Source organism: Chaetodon auriga, chromosome 4 (genome assembly GCF_051107435.1).
Source record: "Chaetodon auriga isolate fChaAug3 chromosome 4, fChaAug3.hap1, whole genome shotgun sequence".
NCBI lineage: Eukaryota > Metazoa > Chordata > Actinopteri > Chaetodontiformes > Chaetodontidae > Chaetodon > Chaetodon auriga.
In genome coordinates, this window is record NC_135077.1 from 16565833 (window position 1) to 16587500 (window position 21668).

Below are 21668 nucleotides of genomic sequence, written 5' to 3' on the forward strand. Positions count from 1 at the left end.
ACCACTGCATTTTTTTCCATTTCCAAACTCTTCCATGCAAATTCACGCACCTCCCTCTGGAGCACCAAAGGTCTTCTGCAACTTTTCCACGTAAGCAGGAGCAAATTTGATGAAAAGCAAATTTTGATAAAAACTGCAAATACTTTTAAATTTTTGTGAATTTCTATTACATTTATTCAAAAGAGGAAATATTCATGTGCGCGTGAGAAATAATTTGGGAACTTTCTTTTTTATGAGGATTTTTTCTGTTTATCTTGCCGGGGGTGAGCCTGGAGGAGCTCGTGTGTTTGGTCATGCGTGCGTCTACCTCTCTGCAGATAATCTCGCACACTACTGGACTCATCATCACACCTTCTTTTGTGCAGATTAATGATTGCATGTTCAAGGGCCTTTCGTGGTTAAGGTGATTCATAAATTTTGAAAACCCTGTTTAATTAGCTGTTCTCTTTTATACCACAATTTCAGGATAGGAGTGGGTGATGTGGCCCTAAAATAATATCACAATATTACGGGGAATGTCTGTGATGCTTGGTTTAGAACTCACAATAGCTGTTGAGCTCTCCTCGTGGGATTTTTGGCTCTCCTCGTATTCAACAGGGTGCTTCTGCTTGAGGTAGTGAAATAAATTGCACTCTTTGGTTGCTTCACTCACATTACCGTGCTTTGTTGTACATCTAATCCTCCGCTATGGTAACGGTCCATCTTAAACATTATACCAATGTGATCATTCATACCGTAACAGCAAAAGGCATTTCCGACAGCCAGGGAGGCTAAAAACAAGGCTTACCCAGTCTGTGGCAGATTTCGCATTTTAGCCTTTGTTTCAGCTCAAAAACTGACATCTACAGAAAAGTTTGGTCTCCTCTTGAACCACAGCATGTGCAGATGAACTCCGTAAAGCATATGCTGTAATACACCAAAGTTAGGTACGATTAGATATGAATAAATCCTTGTTCTACCTAGCTATCTTGCCTGGGAGGGAAAACTGAGATTGGACTGGGAGGGGAGGGGCCTGCTGGAGATCTGCACTCTACTGAGTTTGGTTTGCAATGAAAAACATTTCTGTGGAAAGTTACTTATATATAAATCACCGAACTATTTGTGAATCCTTTTTGGATGCTTTCATTATTATCAAGACCCACCTGATCCTACAGGATAAGGATACATGACAGTCAAACATTTGACCGCTTTTTCTAAATTCTACACTCACAGTGGAGATAAAATCATGTGATTGACTGGGTTAACTATTAAACGTGGAGTTATGAAGACAACAGCTCCGAGTCTGCACTGCGGAGCTGCAGAGACCATCTCACGCTCAGGAATATTCATGACCTCAGGTGGACTTGTGTGTGGTTGTGATGCATCACGTTACCATGGAGACAGCAGACATATGTTCCGAACATCGACCAGAGGAGCTAGTGACGCCGACAAGCGCAGGCAGGCAAACGTGCATGCACGGACACACACATATACACATACACACCCTGAGGGCAAGCAGGACAGGAAACTGTCAGGAGAAATCAGAGTCAACATTCTCTTCTTTCTCTGGGATTTCAACTCCAAGATTTCTCTCTGAAGGTTTAAGTACACAAAGTCATATCCGCTGAAAATGCAGTTAATTTATTCACTCTTGTATTCCCATCAGCCTTTGTGTTTACTGTTTATTAGTGCTTTGCTCATGTTTATCTTCATAGCTATCAGCGATACATCAGTGAGTGTTTTGTTTCAGTCAGCGAGCAAAGTGAAATTCAGTCCCAGCAAGCCTTCTTTTCCCAAACACCCACTCATCTATCCTTTTGAGTTTCAGATTCATTTTATTGCTCTCTGTCTATCTACACACATGAACCACAGCTCATGCATGTGCGCACACACACACACACACACACACACACATTTTAGACAACTAGAACCAACACGATAGGACTACAAGATTTAATGGATCTTACTGTTATTTCAGTAATAATACAAGACCCATTTTGCACAGGGAACAATCTAAGATAAACGTACAGTACGCACGCACGCACGCAGCCTCAGCAATATCTTTTAGAACTGTGTTGGTCTTTAGTCTGCATCGTGACCTTGTTTGATCAGATTCAGCTAAAAATAGCTATACTACAGTGCTACAGCAAGAGTTGAATTATCTATCCAGAGTGAGTACAGCTGGCGTAGTATTCGTGGATTAAGCCTGATAAAATAAATGGTAAATAAAGCCAGCAATAAGCTGGGCATGTTAAATTAAAATTCTGGGGGGGGGGGGGATTCATTGAAGTGGTACTATAAGTCTCCTCTTTCATCCAGAGTTGGACAAGATATCATACACAGTTTCATTTAAAAGTCCTGATTCAGTTGGATTTTTGATTTCTTTTGATGCATTATGAAAATGATAAGATGGACAAACTATTTCAAAGGGTTACTATCCATGACTGCGATGCCAAAAAGGGAAAAATGCCTCATAAAACAGTTAAAAAAGTTCAAACTTTTCATGTCCGTCCCCGGCATGTTCATCCTGCAGTTATTACATTAAGACTAAATGCTCATTAAGTTACCTGTTGTATCTGTAAATGTACCTGCTTCTCCTGTTTGGATACAAGCTTGTGCACGTGTGTGGTGCAGGCAGTACAGGTGCTTTGGCCATGAAATATCTGGAGAGCGATATGAGACAGGCAAAGGAAAAAGTTGGCATAACCCTGATTAGAAACACAATGGTTCTCTAACTGTCCTCCTTTTTAAGAAGGAGCTGTATTGATATTTTCACACCACTCTGACTGCTGTCAATAGTCTTGTGGGCAATGAATGTGCCGTAAGTTCCATTCCCTTTCAAAAGAACCGGCTTATTCCACTTTACTCTCTAATCAATAAAAAAATGGTTAAAGAAAATACAACACCTTTATCGGCCCTTATCATTTTAAGTAGCTGCCACACTGCCTGCTACAAATAACACAAACACTGTGGTGGCATTAAATCTGATTGGTCAGAAGAAGAGAGAGGCAAAGATAACAGTCTTATCACTGGGTGAAAAAGAGTGACACCGAAACGTTTTTGGACGTCTGCCCAGCTGGGTCCCACTGCACCAGCTCCTGTCCACTCCCATGGCTCAAGTCTTACTGGAGCCAGCAGCTTTCCTGACAGCCGAGCTACGCTTCAAAGTTATTTTCAAAATTAAGTTATAACAGACAAATGACTAAACCATTCAGGCAGTGATGGCTTACAATCTGTCTTACACACATACACACAGGCAAACACACATTTGTGTGGCGTTAATCATTCCCAAGTGGCTGATAAAACAGAGACAGGTCATTAAGACTCGACAGTGTTCATAAACTGCGCTTTATTAACTGTCCTCTTCCTTCTCCCACTCTCTCACACAGACACAGATAAAAATGATTTTGCTTTATGAAAAGGCACTGTTTCATTTCTTCTTGAAACCACTGCCATTTTTTAAACTTCCTGCTCTGTCTACACACCACCTACCTTTCACCATCCCTCCATGTATTCTTTCCTTTCCCTCCATCTCTCTCTGGTGAGAGGGTTGACAGTTAATTGGGAGTGTGTTTTAATGAGCTGGCCCTGAGATTCTATCTTCTCCTTTCATTAGGAAGGGAAGACAGGGAGGAGAGAGTGTCAAGGAAGTGAAGGAAGAGCAAGAGAGAGGGAGGGAGGGAAGTAATGAAAGAAAAAAGAGGAAAAGATGGAAAACTCAGGTCGATAGAGAACAGCTAGGAGTTTAAAGTCGCTGCTGCGGAGAGCACAGCTCTGTGCGGGTGCGTTTGTTTATTTGTTAATGAGCTAATCAATAGCAGAGGTGTGTAAGCCCAGCAGTGGGTCTGCTCTGGGAGATTACTTACAGAGACGCACAACTTGTAAGACTTGTTTGTCTACAATGAGCCTCACGATTTTTTTTAACCGACTTAACTGTTTTGACTCAAGTAAAGTCGCTAAACTTTAGTTTGTCAGGTACAAATGAGAACAATAGGAACATCAGAGGCATGATTTCTTATTTCTTTCTTATTTACTATTTTACTAATACTTTAGAGGAAATTAAAAGGAAAAGGTGCACAAAACTTGGGTCTTGGGTCTACAGCAATATAATCACTATGTGTATACATATATATAAAAAAAACTGCCATGGATGTCTCTGTCCTGTAATGTCGGACTGATGACTGACTTTTGGGCTTGAACCTTCACATAGGTAAATGTTAATGTTATAAAATGTAAGCGGCGCCTTCCTCTCCTTGAAACTTCTGGAAGAAAAATGTTCAAATAACTCACTCGCTCGCACAGCTAAGGTGTTTATCTCGCTGATTAGCGGGGCCTCATAAATACCTAATCACTGATGCTAATCAGCCCTCTCACCTAGGGGTGAGCTAAAAATATAAATTGCACACATGTTCGAGTTAGGCTAATACACAAACATCTTCTGCACACTTTCCCTGTCAAATTAATTCTGGCATCACAGCCATTTGAACTCAACACTGCATTAATCCAATGTTAATTGACAAACAGTATTTCCCCACAGAAACTAGGTATGAATAAGCAGCTCTTGCACCACACTGGGTCTTGTTTGCAACACTATAAAAGACCCACACAGTTATAGTTCACCGACACCAACAACTTTTGATCTCCCACGACTCTATTACCAACTGTTAGCAGAAAGACACATTGTAACTTCTGACTTTATGCTGTAAGATTGATCAAAAACAACAGCATGACGGTGCCAATATAATGAGATTCCTTTTGACTTTGAAGTTGATGATAAATGCTGTGGAGGTGTGCATCTCATAAAGTTAATGCAATGATGGAATAAAGTTATAAAAGGAACTCTGAGGAGGATTGACAGTCTATATTTTATAAGAGTCACTGTGTCAAAATGTATATAACATACAAACATTTAATATGTCAGCTAACTGTCAGTGCTAACAACTGACACTAGCAGTCATTGTTTACAGGCATATTTCAAATTCAAATATCTGAAATGTTTGGTTGCACATTTAGATTCAATCACTTGCATCTTTGGTGATCCTGTTAATACTGTTCCCATCTCACATCTGTTTCAATGTTAACTGCAAAAGTCCAGTCAAAGACCATCTACTATCTCTAACTGCTGATTGTTTGTAGGGCAGATATTTACAAAAATCAATGAGGTTGATGAGGTAGAACATTGAATATATTGTCTCTGTACTGTTTTCAATTGAGCGTATGTCCAAAAGGATTCAGAAATCATTGCATTCTTCTTTATTTGTGTTTACACAGCGTTCCAGCTTTTTGGAATATCTTCATTTTTCTTGTTGTAAAGGTGTTGACAGTTAATCTAAACAACGTTTACTCTCAAATGACCTGTGCTATGCTAAACTAATTGTATTATAGCAACACAGCAGTTTTTCAGTGAAATACAGAGAGGGCGGACACAACATCTCCTCCAGCACCTGTACAAGCTAATGCGTCCCAACAGTCCTCCCAAAACACAATCTTTATGAGGCTTGTGAGAGATGTTGGTTCAGCTCTGTGGCATTGTATTATTGTACTAGTAGTAGTCAAGTTGGGTGGGGAGTTAGCATATCAGGCAACGGGGTAATAAACCCTGAACTTGAGCTGAGCTGAATCAATAGAAAATTATTTGGCAACTATTCTGATAATTGTGTAAGTCCTTATTAATCACTCTGGTGTGAGAATTTGTTGCTTTTTCATACAATTGAAAACTGACTATCTTTGTGTTTTTGACAAAAGACATTTAATGAAATTTGGCTTTAGTAAATTGAGAGCGGTGTTTAAAAAAACAAAAAACAACAGAACAGCTATCAATTACCCAAGATAATCAGCAGATGAATCAATAATGAGAACAATACGTAATATTAGCCCCATCATAACTAAGTTTCCATTAGTTATGATCGTTGAAGTATTGTTTCAGTTTCTTGTTAATCCCCAAACACTCAATTAGCATTTGATTGTGCTTACTAGACTTGCTTCTCACAGATGAAACCGTAAATGTAGTTCAAATTACAGCATCTGAGCAAAGTAAGTAACAAAGATTGAATGAACAAAACATTGCTTGCAGTCATAATTACCACTATCATTGTGTCTCTCTAGCATCCCTGTTGAGATTCACACAGGACTGAATGAGTCAGAAAAGTGTCTCATTTGACAATTTAATTTGAAACGTTTAAATTACCAAATTACAGCAATGTTAAAAGGCTGAAAAGTAAATATGAATAAAGGGTGAATAAATCATTTGAATGCAAGTGCATATGTGACATGATGAACGTGAGAGAGAGAGAGAGAGAGAGAGAGAGAGAGAGAGAGAGAGAGAGAGAGAGAGAGAGAGAGAGAGAGAGGGGGAACGTGACAGTTGCAGGTTAAACAGCTTACACCATGGGGGGGATTTGGGTGCGTCTGCTAGAGGGGGATATTAGCAGGATTATCTGGCAACCCTGTTGCTGAGGTGAATAACATTAGAATCCTATTTGTAAAGACTTCTATGCTTCCTGTCCAAAATCCCCCGTTTTCTCTGCACTTACTCCTGCCTCATCCCACAATTAGTCCACTTTATATTCTCATAACCCAGATTACAGTCACACGCACACACACACACTCGCACAAAACAGCAAATTATGCATGTTATGTATATCGTATTCATGTGTATGTGTGAGTGTGTTCCTTTAAGTGTGGATGTTCCTGTGTATGTGTGTGTGCACGCGGTTTGAGCGTCATATTGCATTAGTAGTACAGGCCTCTCTGCTCCCATAGGCCACCAGACGTGTGTCATACACACTCAAACAGTGGAGAACACCCTGAATACTAACAAAGGAGGTGTTAGCATCTGTTTTGAGTGTGTATGTGTGTGTTTGTCTCTGTACATCTGTATGCATGTGCAGCCAACGGGGGGGTGGGGGGGTGAAGTGTGCTGTGACGGAGAGTGTTGAGATTGGAGTGAGTATGTGTGCAGTTGAGTGTGACAGTGCGCACTATGAGGGCATTACGACTGTGTGTGTGTGTGTGTGTGTGAGTGTGTGTGTGTGTGTGTGTGTGTGTGTGTGTGTGTATGTGTGTATGTGTGTTCTATGGACGCAGTCTGAGGTTAATACATATTGACAGTGAATTATCTCTTCTGGCAGGGTCGCAGGTGGGTTCGACAGAGCAGATTTGACACACCAGCATGAAAAAAAAAAAGTTCATGTGCGCGTGCATGCATGTTTGAATCCCCCCCAATCTCTTTCAATCTTATGTTATTCTCTACTCCACCATCGTCTGAGTGAGCCCTTGAGCAAGGCAGTAATGCCCCAGCCACAACCGTCTTGCTTTTGACCACAATTACCCTGCCAAGATAATAAAGCTGCCTTCTACCTTGCCAGTATGGATTCTCCACGGTTTCTGTTCTAGCTAGAGGCCTCCCTATCATAACACAACACAGCAACAACACGGCGATTAGCTACTGCTACACACTCAGATCAGAGGGTAACAGAGAGAGGGTGAGAGATAAACAACAAGGGAGAGATAAAGAGAGAAAAAGTGTAGCAGGGCAGGATGGAGAGAGGAGAGAAGGGGAAGGAAGGAGACAAAGAGGTAAGTGCGATGGGAGCATAACAGGATGTTTCCACTGTAAAGCTACTTAAGAAAAAGGATTTGCTCAACAGCTAAGGGACAGACACACAGTTTTTATTTAGCACACTCAATGAGTGGATGGGGAGTGGTGATCGATTAATGCAGCCCAGCCCTGTGACACTGCCCAGTCATCACTCTCTCCCCCACACACACACACACACCACACACACAATCATCATTCCTCTACTCATGAGGTACGCACACATTCAGTACACAGAGCAGAGAAGAGTCCCAGACGGTGTAGCGTTCCTCTGCCTGCATGGCCGAGTCAGGTACAAACCTATAACGTGGCGTAATGGTGCATAAATGTGCATATGGAGGACATGGGGGGGTGGGGAGGGGGACACCCTGCAAGGTCAAATTTGCACTTCCTGAAGCATTTGTGAAAGATCTCACTAAGACAGATATCAGCACGCACACAGATGCTACAGCCTGTAGGAATTTTGATGTTGACAGTGTTTCCCTTTCACCTTTGCATTTCAGTGTTAATGATCCTGGTGCATATTGCAGAAATAAACACTGTCAGTGTCTCACAGATACCTGCAACCATATCTGATCTCAGAGTGCATGTAGGTATGTATGTATGTTAAACTAAATGTACAGTATATTGATAATATTGACGTCAGTATATGCGACTGGATCTGGGATTCTGATTATGGTAATATTGCGATGTAGTTTCAATGTGTTTTTCTGGTCTTAAACGTTGCATAACAGTTTAACATTTCTGACATTTCTGAGCTCATGAACAACTTTGACTTCTTTCTCTTGTGTAAATACTGTGTCTTTGAAAGCACCGAAGTCATAATGTCACATTATATCAACATTATTCTGTTTGATTGAGTTCACATTGCCCAGCCCTAAAGGTGAAGTATGTGTACCTTTTTGAAGAGCAAGGAGTCGTCCATGTGCTCTGCATAGACTGACGTCAGCCTGTATTGGTTCTCAGTGGTGATATCTATCTGATAGCCGGTCAGGACGTAGCACACTGTGCGGAACTCCTGAATTTTCCTCTGAAACACCTCCTTCAGCCTCTGGTTCCTGAGCTCCGAGCTCTCCATCTGCTTACGCAAATCTGCAACACACAAAAGTTGGGAGAATACATCAATCACACAATGTGATACTTGCCTGAAATGTAAGTAAGTATAGTTGGTAGTTATATTTTTATGACATCACTGTCTGTCAATGAGCAACTCAAGCATTCCTCTCTTAAGATGAAGCTACATGAGCAAGCCATTTCCTCCATAGAGCTCCACAAGTACATCAACTCATTCAGCCGATGGAAACGGGTGACTCCATAGGGCACGAGCCGCATTTCCACACCAAATTCCTTTGAAACCTGAAACTACATGTGCCTAAACCCTACATCTGTTGTGTGTTTCCACTGCAGACAGTAGAGTGAGGCAGGATATTTCACACTGAACTGTCGAAAATGACGTCAGTGCACTGAAACAGTGAGCTTCACTGATTTAACAATAATAAACTACTACAAACATATTTTTCTGCATTATGTACTCTTGAAAAAATAAATAAAACATTCATACTGGCGCATATGGGACAACATATATATAATTTCAAATATAGCTTCAGGGCTGACCCCCCTTTACTTTTCCATCACAACACATGAGACCTTTCTCGGTCTTCACAGGTTGCAGCATTTACTAACCGACACCCTGTAACCTATACTGCACATTTACAGCCAGACTGACAACTTACTGCTAACCTCTCCCCCCTGCTCTGCTCGCATTGACCGTCACTTTTCAGCTGTTCGCTCTCTCTCAGTCGCTCAAACACGCGCTCGCTATGCACAAAAAATGGGAGGCCACTGAACGTTTCATGTCCTTTCTTCTCAGTATGTGGTTGTTTATTACATCAAGGAGACAAGTTTTGTTTGAGAAAAGGCTGCAGGCGGCAAGACAAAAGACTGCTGAAGAAAACAGGAAAAGTGTGGGAAACGAGATGACGAGATGGCTGGTTGCTCTGATCGCCTCTGACCTATCATTGGTCTGCAGTGTTTCAACTCCTCCTTGTAATATTGGCTAAGCTTGCTTGGAACCTCAACAGTGGGTAACAGAAAAGGAGACAGAATGGAACGGTACCATCCACAACTTTCGCCAATGAAAGCGTGAAAATAACCGTTCTAATGTGCAACGAACTGAACTGAACTGGACTGCTTGGTGGAAGCACAGCTATATGCACTCCCTGAGGCAGTCCATCTGCTCACTTAGGGTCGACAAAACACTATGATGCAGAGTGTAGTGGTGACTACAGCAGTCAGCTGCATCTCCTTGGTGGGAGCAGAGAGACTCATGAGGAGAAGACGCGGGATGGGGCTTGACTTTAATTTGTTGAAAATCAATTTGCGATAATTACTTTAATTTGAAGACTTGATTTGAGAAGGCAGAGAAATGAGTTTGTCTAAGCAAAAATGAGTCATTATGGAGGGAATTTATAGTGTTCTCACTGCAGGAAAAGTTCAATGCGATACACGTGCTCATGAGTGTGTCTCATTGTGCATGAACATAATGATGAAAGGAGTGAGGACAACAGAACAACCACAAAAAGGCAAATGTTTCCAAGATGTTACTGTTCACATTTATTGAAAACATCCCCAATATGTTTGTGTATGTCCTATTGGAACATCTGACCACGGGCAGCTGGTTTATCCACACAGTGCAGTCTCCATTCATGCTGGCAGACTCATCAACCGTCAGTATCATTTGATTGCTATTTCTATGATTTCAGCCAAAAAATGGAGCTTAGTTTGGAAGCTTTTATCTGGACCCAGACATCTTTAGTGGGAGTGCATGCTCCAGCCTTTTCAAAAGGTCCATGCAGGATGAGCAGTGGACAGATTGCTCTATTTAAATAGCTGTGAGTATCATGGTGTAATTTTGGATTTCACAAGATCATAGACAGTTGTCCTCAATTTTGTTCTGCTATTTACACCACATAAAATACCCATGTTGGCTGCTTGATTTCTGTCAAAGTTAAACAAAAAGTAAGTATTAAAAAACATGGGGAATAAAAACAGGCAAGGGCACCAGAAAGAGAATTAAGAAGGGTGAAAAACAATTTGATGGAGGCAAAATAAAAGGCTTATTTTACACCCCTTAAAAGCTCAGCTTGCGTTGATAAATGTTTTCAAGGTCAAAAGCACTTTAGTTGCCCAAACATGCATCTGCTTACATAAGAATTCTACTTTACTTAAGCAGTGCTGTTCACCTTCTTACAGCCAACACAACCAGTAACAAATTCTCAGTTCTCTTGTGTTGTCACACACAGTATATCAAATATAATAGTTACAGCGGTTCATTTGCATAGCCCAGACTTCCAATCCCTCTATGATTGATCATTTTTAATACCCATCATTCTTCTCTTCATACATCTTAGCCTATTACATTTTTATCCATCATTATTACACAACTAAATGGCTAAAAAGCATGAACTTAAGAGTCTGAGTGCGCCTGTCTGTCTCCTGGGTGAATGGACTTCTCTTGAGTGTCAGTCAGTGCTGATAAATACTGTTTCAAGACTTCAGCATTGTGACAAAACTGTCACTATATGACAGCTATCAAACTGCCCTGAAAATGGCTGTTAATTCTCAAGGGACAGCATGAAGTAGACACTACTTAAATTTATTGTAACATGCAGGCAAATGGACACGTACTCAGGCGCATGGGCATGTTATTGCCAGTGCAATCGCAAAAAAACGAATGTGCCAAGTGCACACAAATTTGCCAATGTGTGTGTTTAGTTGCTAGATCAAAGTATTCGGGGTTAGAAGATTTTTACACCAACTGTCAAGTTTTGAGAAAGTTAGTGACTTCTGACTTTTGCCCTTAATTGGTCTCTACGGGTCTGGGCACGCTGTCTCTTAAAAGCTGTCAAAAAAATTCCACTGCGGAGGAAGTTTCTTATTTATATATTTCTGCCTGCTCATTTCAAACCGAACTATGCCCAAAGTAAGCACTTGTATCTGTTGAATGTAACATGGAAAAATTCAAAAATGGGTAATGACACAAATCATTTGTTATTTCAACAACAAAGAACAGCAGAAGTTTATAAAACGTGACCCATCTACCAAGGAATCCCAATACAAGTGTAACATTATCCTGCCTTTGCTTGTGACTTCTAAAGACTACTCAAGTTGAAAGAGAGAAAATTAGAACAAATATTCTACAGTAAAAAGTTACAAAAAAACAAAAAAAAACAAACAAAAAGCATTATTCCTGGCTACATCACAGACCAATGACAACATCTGCTACTGAAAAAACAACTAGAAGTCCTCCAGCAGGAAGGTCAACCGTGTCGTCAAACTCAACATGTTCGATGATATTTTCACTTTCCACTGTAAAGTAACCCTCAGGACGCCTCCAAAGCAGGACCAAAAATAATCTTTCATTCACAAACACAGTAATGTGTGGAGGTAGGAATCATACTGACTTATTAATACCAACAATAGCTCAACTGGTTTAATTTCTTTTTAAATGCTTGATGAATAAGTCGTTCTAATCCAATACAAAAATGAACCAAATTAAAGAATAATCCATGTCACTTTCAACCTAGGCTTCACTTTAAATGTTTTTGCCATAATTACTATTTAGAAGCTTATTAAAAACCTAACAGGAGAACATCATTAGCTTCACCAGAATAACTGCTCATCCATATACAGTATACACACAGTTCAAGCAACAGTGGCTGCCTATTTCACATTTTGACTATCAATACAAATGTTCTCATGACCCACAGTCTGGAAATGAAAGTTTAACTAGTGCATTAGTTCTGTTTGCACCTGAAAAAATTAAGATAAGTGACATAGATGTATGCAAAGAAAGTAAATCTATAATAGTATGACACCAATTATGATTTTCCATTTGTACAAATTGTACCAATGACTAAAATCATGACACCACTGTCAACAAATAATAATAATAATAATAATGATAGTCTATAACTAATGTCCAGTCATACACCTAGAGCACATTAATGAAAACTTTTTATATAAAGCCGTGAGAGTCTCAAAGGCATGAAAATTATTCAAGTTATCTAGTCATCTACTTTTCCAGACATCCCATTGACCTGTTCTGAAGATAATAACAGATACCACACATTAGGTCTGCATTATCTCCCAGAGTTAAAATTGAGCACACTGGTGAGAAACTCAATTATCATTTCACATGAAAAAAGAAAAAAAAAGAGGAGAAGAAAGGTCAGAAAGGCATGAGCACAACTAAAGACAGGGGAAACTGACAGAGAAAAGACAAGAGTGACAGGAAGAGACGAGATGAGTTAGTGCCGGTGAGAGAGCGACAGAAGAAGAGTGAATGAGAGAGAGACGGAGAGAGAGAGAGCAGCATAGTCCCCAGAAGACAAATTAGCCAACAGACTTCCAGCGCTGAACTGCCCTGAACTCCAATTAAATATTTAACCCTGTCATAACTACACTTCCCCCTCTAACTGTCTGTCATATACTTACACCTAAGAGGACAAATGCTTCAGTGGCCTCAAATATAAATACCAATGAAGCAATTTCCCTCTCACTCTGGTTTAAGACACATCCAGTAGAGGGCGTAGGTTGCCAGCTTCTCTCATTTTATTTTTTTCATAAGGCTAAAAGGGAAGAGGACCTGAACAAATGCCAAAAACATGCTGCTGGAAAGGAGTAAATCATTAAATTGCTAAAATCACACTGTCATGGACATCACTCATCCATCCTAGTGAAGAAAGCTCACAAACAACTGTAATGCTTAAGAAGACAAAATTGCCATCCGAAATTCTTCCCATCTGAACGGTCCAGTACAGGAGATTAAAACCTCCCAGAGCATCACTGCTGTCAAACTACCGAGCACCAATGATCGGTGAGGCGTCTGCACAGAGCCCAAAGGACACTAAAAAGAAAAAAAAAACAATATCCACCCCAGCCACAGCCAGTTCACCCTGCTGCTGTCTGGTAAGCGATACAGGAGTATCTGCTGCTGTACGAGCAGACTACAGAGCAGCTTCTCTCCTCAGTTAGTGAGAGTCCTCGACCCATCCTCATCCTTCACACTCTACCATAAAATAATGTTTAGGACTAGTTATTTCTGCTGTTTATTGAGTAGTGCAAAGGGACAAAAACTTGCATTTTGTTGCTGTGTAGAATGATAAATAAATGAACCTTGTACCATCTGAAATAAACAAAAACAGTCTTCTTATCCTTGGCAGCTAAAAATTTAAGTGATAAATACTCATTCTAACATAATGAACAGTTACACACTCAGTTCCACCTAATCATACTGAACAGAGTGGTTTCTATGGTACATGCAGGACGTTTCAAGCATCACACTCTTCAAATACTAAATTAATTACAGCTCAGGTTGAGCCCTTCATGTCCATGTACCTAGGTGCGTCCAGTATTAACACCTCTGTTCATCTCCATAAAATATTTGGTAACAGAAATGTGATGGACAATGAAAAAGTCACTGCAGCTGGGTTCGTTTATTACCAGGCTAGTGCAAGCTAATGAGCCAGTGTAGTATGAGTGCGTCTGTAAAGGTGAGTCTGTGTTGTAGATCTTACCCAGCACCTCCTTCGATGGCGGCAAACTGAGGCCGAGGCTGGGGGTGTTCATACTGGAGTCGTCTTGCGAACGGACCAGTGCACCTCCATCCTGCAATGAGCGAACAAGTTCCCTGAGACGTGTCACTTCCTCCCGAAGAGCCTCAACTTCCTGCTGCCGCTGTTGCTTGGCAACAGTGGTAGGGTTCATTTTGAAGTGGAGAACTCGGGTTTTCACTGGATCATAGTCCCCCTGAGACAGAGAGAGGCACAGAGACAAAGATCAGATGTCCATCAACTCGACTGGTCTTCTTTACAGCTCATTGACTTGAGTGGAATCAAAATACAAAGCTCTTCATTCAAAATCTGAAAGTCCATTGAGTCCATAGGTCTGAGTCCTAGACCAGATCATCAATGACATTTGTCCGAGGGACAATATTTTCTAAGCACACACTAATAAAAAAAATAATTATTTAGGCCTAATTAGCCTTTTATTGTTTGACATTTCCACCTCCAATGACCAGCCTGGGAGCTGAGCAGTTTGTTGGTGGCTCTATGGAGTACAGAAGGTGGAGCTGGACAATAATCTGATTCAGTAGAATGGGTATGAACTAGGTAGAACTATGAATAACACACTTTTTGGCTTGTTTTCAGGGTTGGGAAGCTAATCGAGGATCACTCTCAGGAAGGACTGATCCTCTTCCACTCATTTTCTGAATTTGTTAAAATTCTGAGGGCTGGTTGGGAAGTGTTGGTGGACTGGTGTGATTCCCGCGGGCTGCCAGTTGACAATGACAGTGCTAGATCAAAACTCTCTTTTCATTATGTTCCAAAATCATCTTGATGTCAAATCATGTGTCAGAAGCAGGTCAATAAAAGGTTGTTAGCAACAACTTAAAGACAGTTCTCATCTGTTGTTTGGCATATGTTTTTGAGTCTGCTCTACTTACTTTCAACAATCTTTTCAAGTTGAGCACCATGATTTTAATGTTTCTTAAAGGCAAGACTCCGAAGACACTGCAGTCTCCACTGGTTGACTGGCAACATGACAGGGACAACAAGACTACAGGAGGTCACCTTGCCTAACCAAGAAATAGTCCAGCACATAACTCCCCATAAAGCCACAAATTAAATGATCCTTTCTACTTTGTGTGGGTTAAACAAATGAGACATAATGAGCTCTCTGGGTGCTGGTAGGTGAGGTTCATTTTACTTTTGAACAGAGTCACAATAGTCATCTCCCCATTTGTAGTGTTCAAGTTAAGCTAACCACCTGCTGGCTCTAGGTTCATATTTAACAGACAGGTATGATATGAATCTAACACTTGGCAAGAAAACAAATAAGCACTATTTCTCAAAATGTCAGACCTATCAGATCCATGATCAATGTTTAATGTCACTGTAAATTCTCTGGAACTAGAGAACAGTTGACAGGGTTGCTTGAAACCTGATTCAAACAATTAACCAATTATTAAAACCGTCCTAGATGTATTTTCTGTTGATGTGCTTCTTGATTAATTGATTGTATCAGCTGTAAATGGCTGCATAAAACAGTCTTTGTTCAACTGTGGCTGTACTTTGTGTTGAGGTACATGTTCTGTTCTGTCACGTTAAGATATCAACTTTACATAGCAGTCTTCACATCACGTAGCCAGTAACAGGTCAGTCTGGTCTTGGTAAGGATGAAAATGAATGAAGGGCTAAAACATATTGGGATCCAAGAAAAAGAGTCTGTCTGTGTCCTTGCCCGTGGACTTTATTTCCCAAGATCAAGTAAACAACATTTCACCTTCTCACTCATAATAACTTGCAGGCCTAAAGTATGTGTACTGCACAAGGCTCCAGCACATGAAACACCATATACTGGAGCCATTCACGGGTCTTACATGTTTCTATGAAATGAAAAAAAATATGGACAAGGCAGAAAAGCTTGAAGAGACTTTCATAATCAAAAGGCCAAGAAGAGTTTTGTGGAAACCATCAGCGAGGGTGTGCTGACGATGATTCAGAGGAATAAATGAGGAGGAGAGGAGAGGTTAAGTGCATCCACAAAAGCATTTTCCAAGAAATCAATCTATGCTTTCAGTCACACTGACTCCAGAAAACTTGTACATTTTAAATACTGTATTACACACTTTGTTGCCATTTATCATTTAACCACGTTTTTCTTTTCATTTTGTCTGCTCAAGTGCTGCTGAAGAGATGAAGATGAAGAGAGCCATGTCTCCAATCGGTTAGATTTTAGATAGTGAATAAACAGAGTTTGAAAAGAACATTTGTAGTCACTATATGTTGTACTTTAAGTTCCTTTCAGCAGGGAAACGTGTAACAGTCCAGTTATTACACGAACTGAATTATAATACACCTTTAAAGCATTTTGGCACATTTTTCAGAAACATCACCTTTATTTTTTATTAAAAAGCAACTAAGAGTAAGTGCATTAAATCATGGAGATACAAGGCTAAAGCTGCAAGAATCATGGAAGCACATCAGCTTCATCAAATATGCTGAACTGCTTCAAGCTCTACATTTAGAAAACATGAACACATACACACATGCTTGCATGAAACACACCATGCATGAAAGAAATAAATGGTAGCTGATGTTCATTTATTCAGTGCAATAAATGTTGATGCCAACATTGCATGGGGGAAGCAGGTCTGCTACTAAAAGCTTGTGTAGGAGACAGGGAATTTGGAATTCAAACAAGTAGCTTTATTTCCAACTCTCTGTTTCTAAAGATATGTATTTTGTGTAACCTCTGAACGCTCTGCTTTACCTAGCCTGCCAAAATCTTCTCTACAGAGGCTGCAGGAGCACACAGTGAAGTTATGAGCATCAGACTGCCCACCTGCTTTATTTCCCAGTGTGCTACTCTTTGCCCTCAGCACAGAGCAGTGCGGACCACCTTAGCAGAATACTCTGCACTGATACACTGTACGCAGTGAATGAAGCACATCTGATATGTTTGTGAACAAAGCGTTCTTGTTCTAAAATGTGAACTAAACTGTCAGAGCAGGCCTAAAAAGAAGCAAAAACTCTTCATTATGCACAGCTTAAGTATTCATTAATTTGCTGTTGTGCTTTTTCCCCAACAAATTCTATATATACTGCAACAATAAATATGTAAGTAAAAAAGACGTTTTACTGAACATTTCATACACATTCTTAAGTTACTGACACTAAAACACTGGTAACAGAAGAGTTTAAGTAAACATTTCATTATATCTTGATGCCATTACAATGCTACTACAGTAGCAGCTTATCTATCAAGCACACTAACATAAAATTATGTAACTTACAATGACTGGTAAATATAGATGGATGTTGGCAACAAGAGAAAAATCACACAGAATAAGAAGCCAGTACTAAAGCAAAAATGGGAATGTTGGTTCCAGAAAACATGATTTCCTTCTTCTCTTACTTTATTCTCATCTGACTCGATGAGGTCTGGCTAAATGAGGAGAGTCTGTCTTAGCTTAATGCCAATATAGGGAGACACACACAAACAGGAACATACACATACACCAATCTGAGCTCTTGATTACTGGCTAAATTAGATTGCATGTGCCCCCAAGCGATGGTTGCCAAATAAACTACAGGCGTGGGGGAGAGCAAGAGGCAGACAAGGAGAAAGGGGATATGAAGATGGGAAACGGTGAAGGACATCGAAAAGGACACGGTGGAAAACAAAGAGGGCCAGGGTATGGTTGCCTTTGGCGTAAGGGAGTGGGAGCGTGGATGGAGGGAAAAAGCCTCACACGCTTATAAATAACACTTTGTATAATTCAAAAGGAACAGAAGGATTGAGCTTTCCAAAACAAGGAACTGAGGATGTGTGTATTTATATCAAAACACTTTCAACTGGACTGCACACACGTCACAGCTAAATAAAATCCTCGCTCGTTTTCTTCTTGTGTAAATCGTTTGAAGTTCCACATCTGCACATGGAGGGTTTATTCAAGGATGCATCTCTATATGTGTGTTGTGATAAACAGAGAGAAAATAGAAGGGAGAGCCAGATACTGTGAGACAGATATGTAGATTAGAGCTGTAAATCCAGCACAAAAAGAAGAGTAAGTCCTCAAAACGCAGCCAACAGCTACATACTGTCAAAAAGCAAAAAACTCTTTCAAACATACTTCCTAAAAATTAGGTCAAGCTAAGGAAAATTAGAATCATTTGGCCGTGCAATTCATATTTTACTTTTTGGATACTTGGACTGAGCCGAGGGGCAAAATATTAATTGACTGTTGAGCAGAAAAAACAAAGGAAACGTACTTCTCTTTGGCATTAAAGCACATCGCCTTCAGAGTAAGCCAAGAAATAGCATAATCATTTTTTAATTGGTTGAACTCTCCTCATATATCACACTAAAGTGAGAAAATTGGAAATCATTTTGTCGCCTTTCATTGTACCTTCTGTGCAGAAGAAGAGGGTAAGACAGACAAAGAAGTAATCAAATGAATGGGTATGAGTCACTGACATAAAAACATGAAGTTTTCTACAGAAATCATCTATAAAATGGAGACGGGTGTAATTACCTTCTGCTGTATATGCATGTCTGCATTTGAGAAAACAAAGAGTTATGTATTACAGTTTATGTATTACAGTGCATCTCCTGCACAACAACAAAAACATGTCGAACTGCCCAAATTTCAAAGTGGATGTTAACAAACTGCTCAATATTGCAATATTTCAATTGGCCTATTTTGTGTGTGTGTGTGTGTGTGTGTGTGTGTGTGTGTGTGTGTGTACGTGGTTTACATGCATACGTACAGCCTGCTCTTTCACACAGTATTTACAGTGCAGCAAGGTGGAGTGCCATTCTAAGTGCCTGAGGCTACATATCTCTTATTCATAGAACAACAATAACAACACATCTAATACCAGGGAGCAGAGTCTGTTTTTAAAGAGAGCAAGAGGCAGGGAGGGAGAGAGAGAGAGAGAGAGAGAGAGAGAGAGAGAGAGAGAGAGAGAGAGAGAGAGAGAGTATAAGGGGGAGGGGGCATCGCAGTCCGGGGAGCAATGCCCATTTTAAACACAGCTGAAAAAAATCACTCCGAAACATCCACTTACATGCTAAATACAGCACCAACCATGTGGGACACATGAGTCACTGATGGACCAGGTGACACAGTAATGGTGAGTGAGTGTGCATAGTGTGTGAGAGCAGAGGGGTACCATCAAAAAATAACGAAGAGAAAGGGCACATACACACACTCTTGAACCTCATGAACTGTTAAAGGGAGGTTGAATGGAGTGGCAGCAGAGACACTGGACAGGCAAACAGACTGGAGCTCCTTTCTCCATACTGGCTTTTTCAGCCACTCTCCTTTACAAATTAACTGTACCAGTGCAGGGACAATCAGAAGTCACGTCCTATTGCTATTACATCTACTACTACTAACCCTGTTGATCAGTTGAATAGTGTGACACCATTTGCTATGTAGGACTATGTATCACATTCATGCACGTGCATCCTCGTGTGCGTGCACAAGACAAACCAAAACAGGTACACATACACAAACTCCATAGAACTACTACAGGTCTAAAACTCCACAGGGAACCTTTAAGCTCAGACAAACATGCAAAGCACAAACTGGGAATAGAATATGTTGTTCTGAAACGCAGTAAGACTGCAGCTGAAGGGCTCTGAGATCAACATGTCAGCATGAGTTCGTCATCTTTGGGATAAAAGCAGAATAAGGCTGCAAGGTCACCTTCAGATTCTCTGGTGTAAAGTGCACAGGAAGGGCACTAACTTTCTCTTCTCTCTGTGTAGAGTCAAAAGCCAAAAGATATTATAAAAGACAACACCCTCAGTCTTTTGTGAGGTTTTGTGAGGGCCCACAGAGTGATTACTGAATACCAAGAGGTAGAAAAAGGTCTGGAGACAGGTCACCGTCTCTATGCTTTTTACAAAACAACAGACAGGTGGATGCTGCACTGCTGTCTTCCCTCCAAAAACTAAGACGGCAAGAAAAAAAATTGCTGCCGAGCGCTAATTTGAGTGGACTGCTAAGATGACTTCTTCCCACAGCACCAGTTGAGTAGTCTTGGTGGAGATGAAGCTGAGGTGCTTTATAGACCATGTAGTATTAGCATCAGAGTTTCTGGTAGGCTCTCCCACGGGGACTTGAGCCTTTGGGAGGTTATGGACAAGCAAAAATAGGTTGACGTGCCAGGAAAGCATGAAAGCAAAAGGCTGCAAAAAGATGCAATATCCTCTGTGGAAGACTGAGCAGCAAGGTCTCTCCACCTCGTTCTCAGTTTAAGACCTTTTCAGTGCATGACAGTGCAGAAGATTCCCTCAGAAACAACTAATACGTGCAATAAGCCATCCTCTTCCTCAACACATCACTTGGTCATGTTGAAACATCTCACCTGTGAACCAAGTGTTGGAGTGACCTTTCTTGCTGGTAATTGGACTCCCACATTCTTTGTCGCAGTGTGCCAGCCACTTCTCAGTTTTACCACTCAAATATTTATCTGCATCACAAAATATAGCCTTATATTGTATGACGGTTGTTGAGGGAAAATTTCTTATTTAGAAAGTTTTCCTGCTGTTTTTTTTTTCCCTTTGGAACTCTTGAAATAGAAACAAAAAAGTACTTGTATGTTCAATCAAATGTATTTCACCATAACTGTCAAGACTGACATTTCTCTCTCAAATTGCATCTCACACGGAGCAGGCTGAAGGGGGATGAGGCACTCTTTTCTGACATCTTGAGTCATTTCACTGATTTACTCGATAAAAATGCATCATCTTTTCTGCTTTAGAGGCAGAAGGCTGTTATCAATTTTGTTAAGGAACGTCATGATTTTTTTCTTCCCACCAACACGCCTGAGTGTGATGGAAAGACACACTGTCTGGTGGGAAAGAAGCTCAGGCAACGGCACACAGTAACAGCACTGGAACACAAGTGCCATAGCTAAGGTTAGCATGTGGAACGTTGACGCTACGTGGGACACTTCCAACTACTCCAAACCTGACTGAGGAGACAGTTCCCTCAGCAACCAATATCCTCATAAGCTTAACTATTATCTTTTTTGGAAAACACTGATTCACAGCATGCAATGGCCTTGTTTATTTAAGGATCTGTCCATTCCCACTTCAGCTTTGTTTGAACCTACGATACACATTTCAAAACAATGAAGTGACTAAGACGAGATAGTTTATTACACGATTTCTTGATAATGTGATTCTAGAAGGAATACTCAAATACTGAGAAATTATTCGCATTCAAAAAGATTTCTATTGACTTAATCAAACTTTTAAGTAGGTAAAACTGCCATGACCATGCAAGCCATCAAATGACAACACTGCAACAGAAGGGACTGGAAAGAACTTACCTGGGCTACATGCGGAGGTCAAGACAAAATGTCAGCAGCTTTTTCATCTGGTACTATGACTCTTTCTATCTGAAAATAATGTCTAAGTGTTATGCCGCTGTGGCTGAGTAATATACACTTGGGCATGCCCGTGTAAGCACATGTATAACAGAGAGCCTATGTTGATGCAACCTCTTGCA

The 21668-nt window shown here is 40.5% G+C and overlaps 1 protein-coding gene across 2 annotated transcripts in view; it reads right to left on the reverse strand.

Annotated features, from left to right (window-relative positions):
• Positions 1-21668, reverse strand: part of mad1l1 (mitotic arrest deficient 1 like 1) — a 57302-nt gene that overhangs the window by 12637 nt on the left and 22997 nt on the right. For both annotated transcript variants that reach the window (XM_076728129.1, XM_076728130.1), the window contains exons 16-17: positions 14155-14386; positions 8475-8668 (exon numbers count right to left, since the gene is read on the reverse strand). In XM_076728129.1, coding sequence (XP_076584244.1) covers positions 8475-8668; positions 14155-14386 — 426 coding nt within the window. The remainder of the gene's footprint in view (positions 1-8474; positions 8669-14154; positions 14387-21668) is intronic.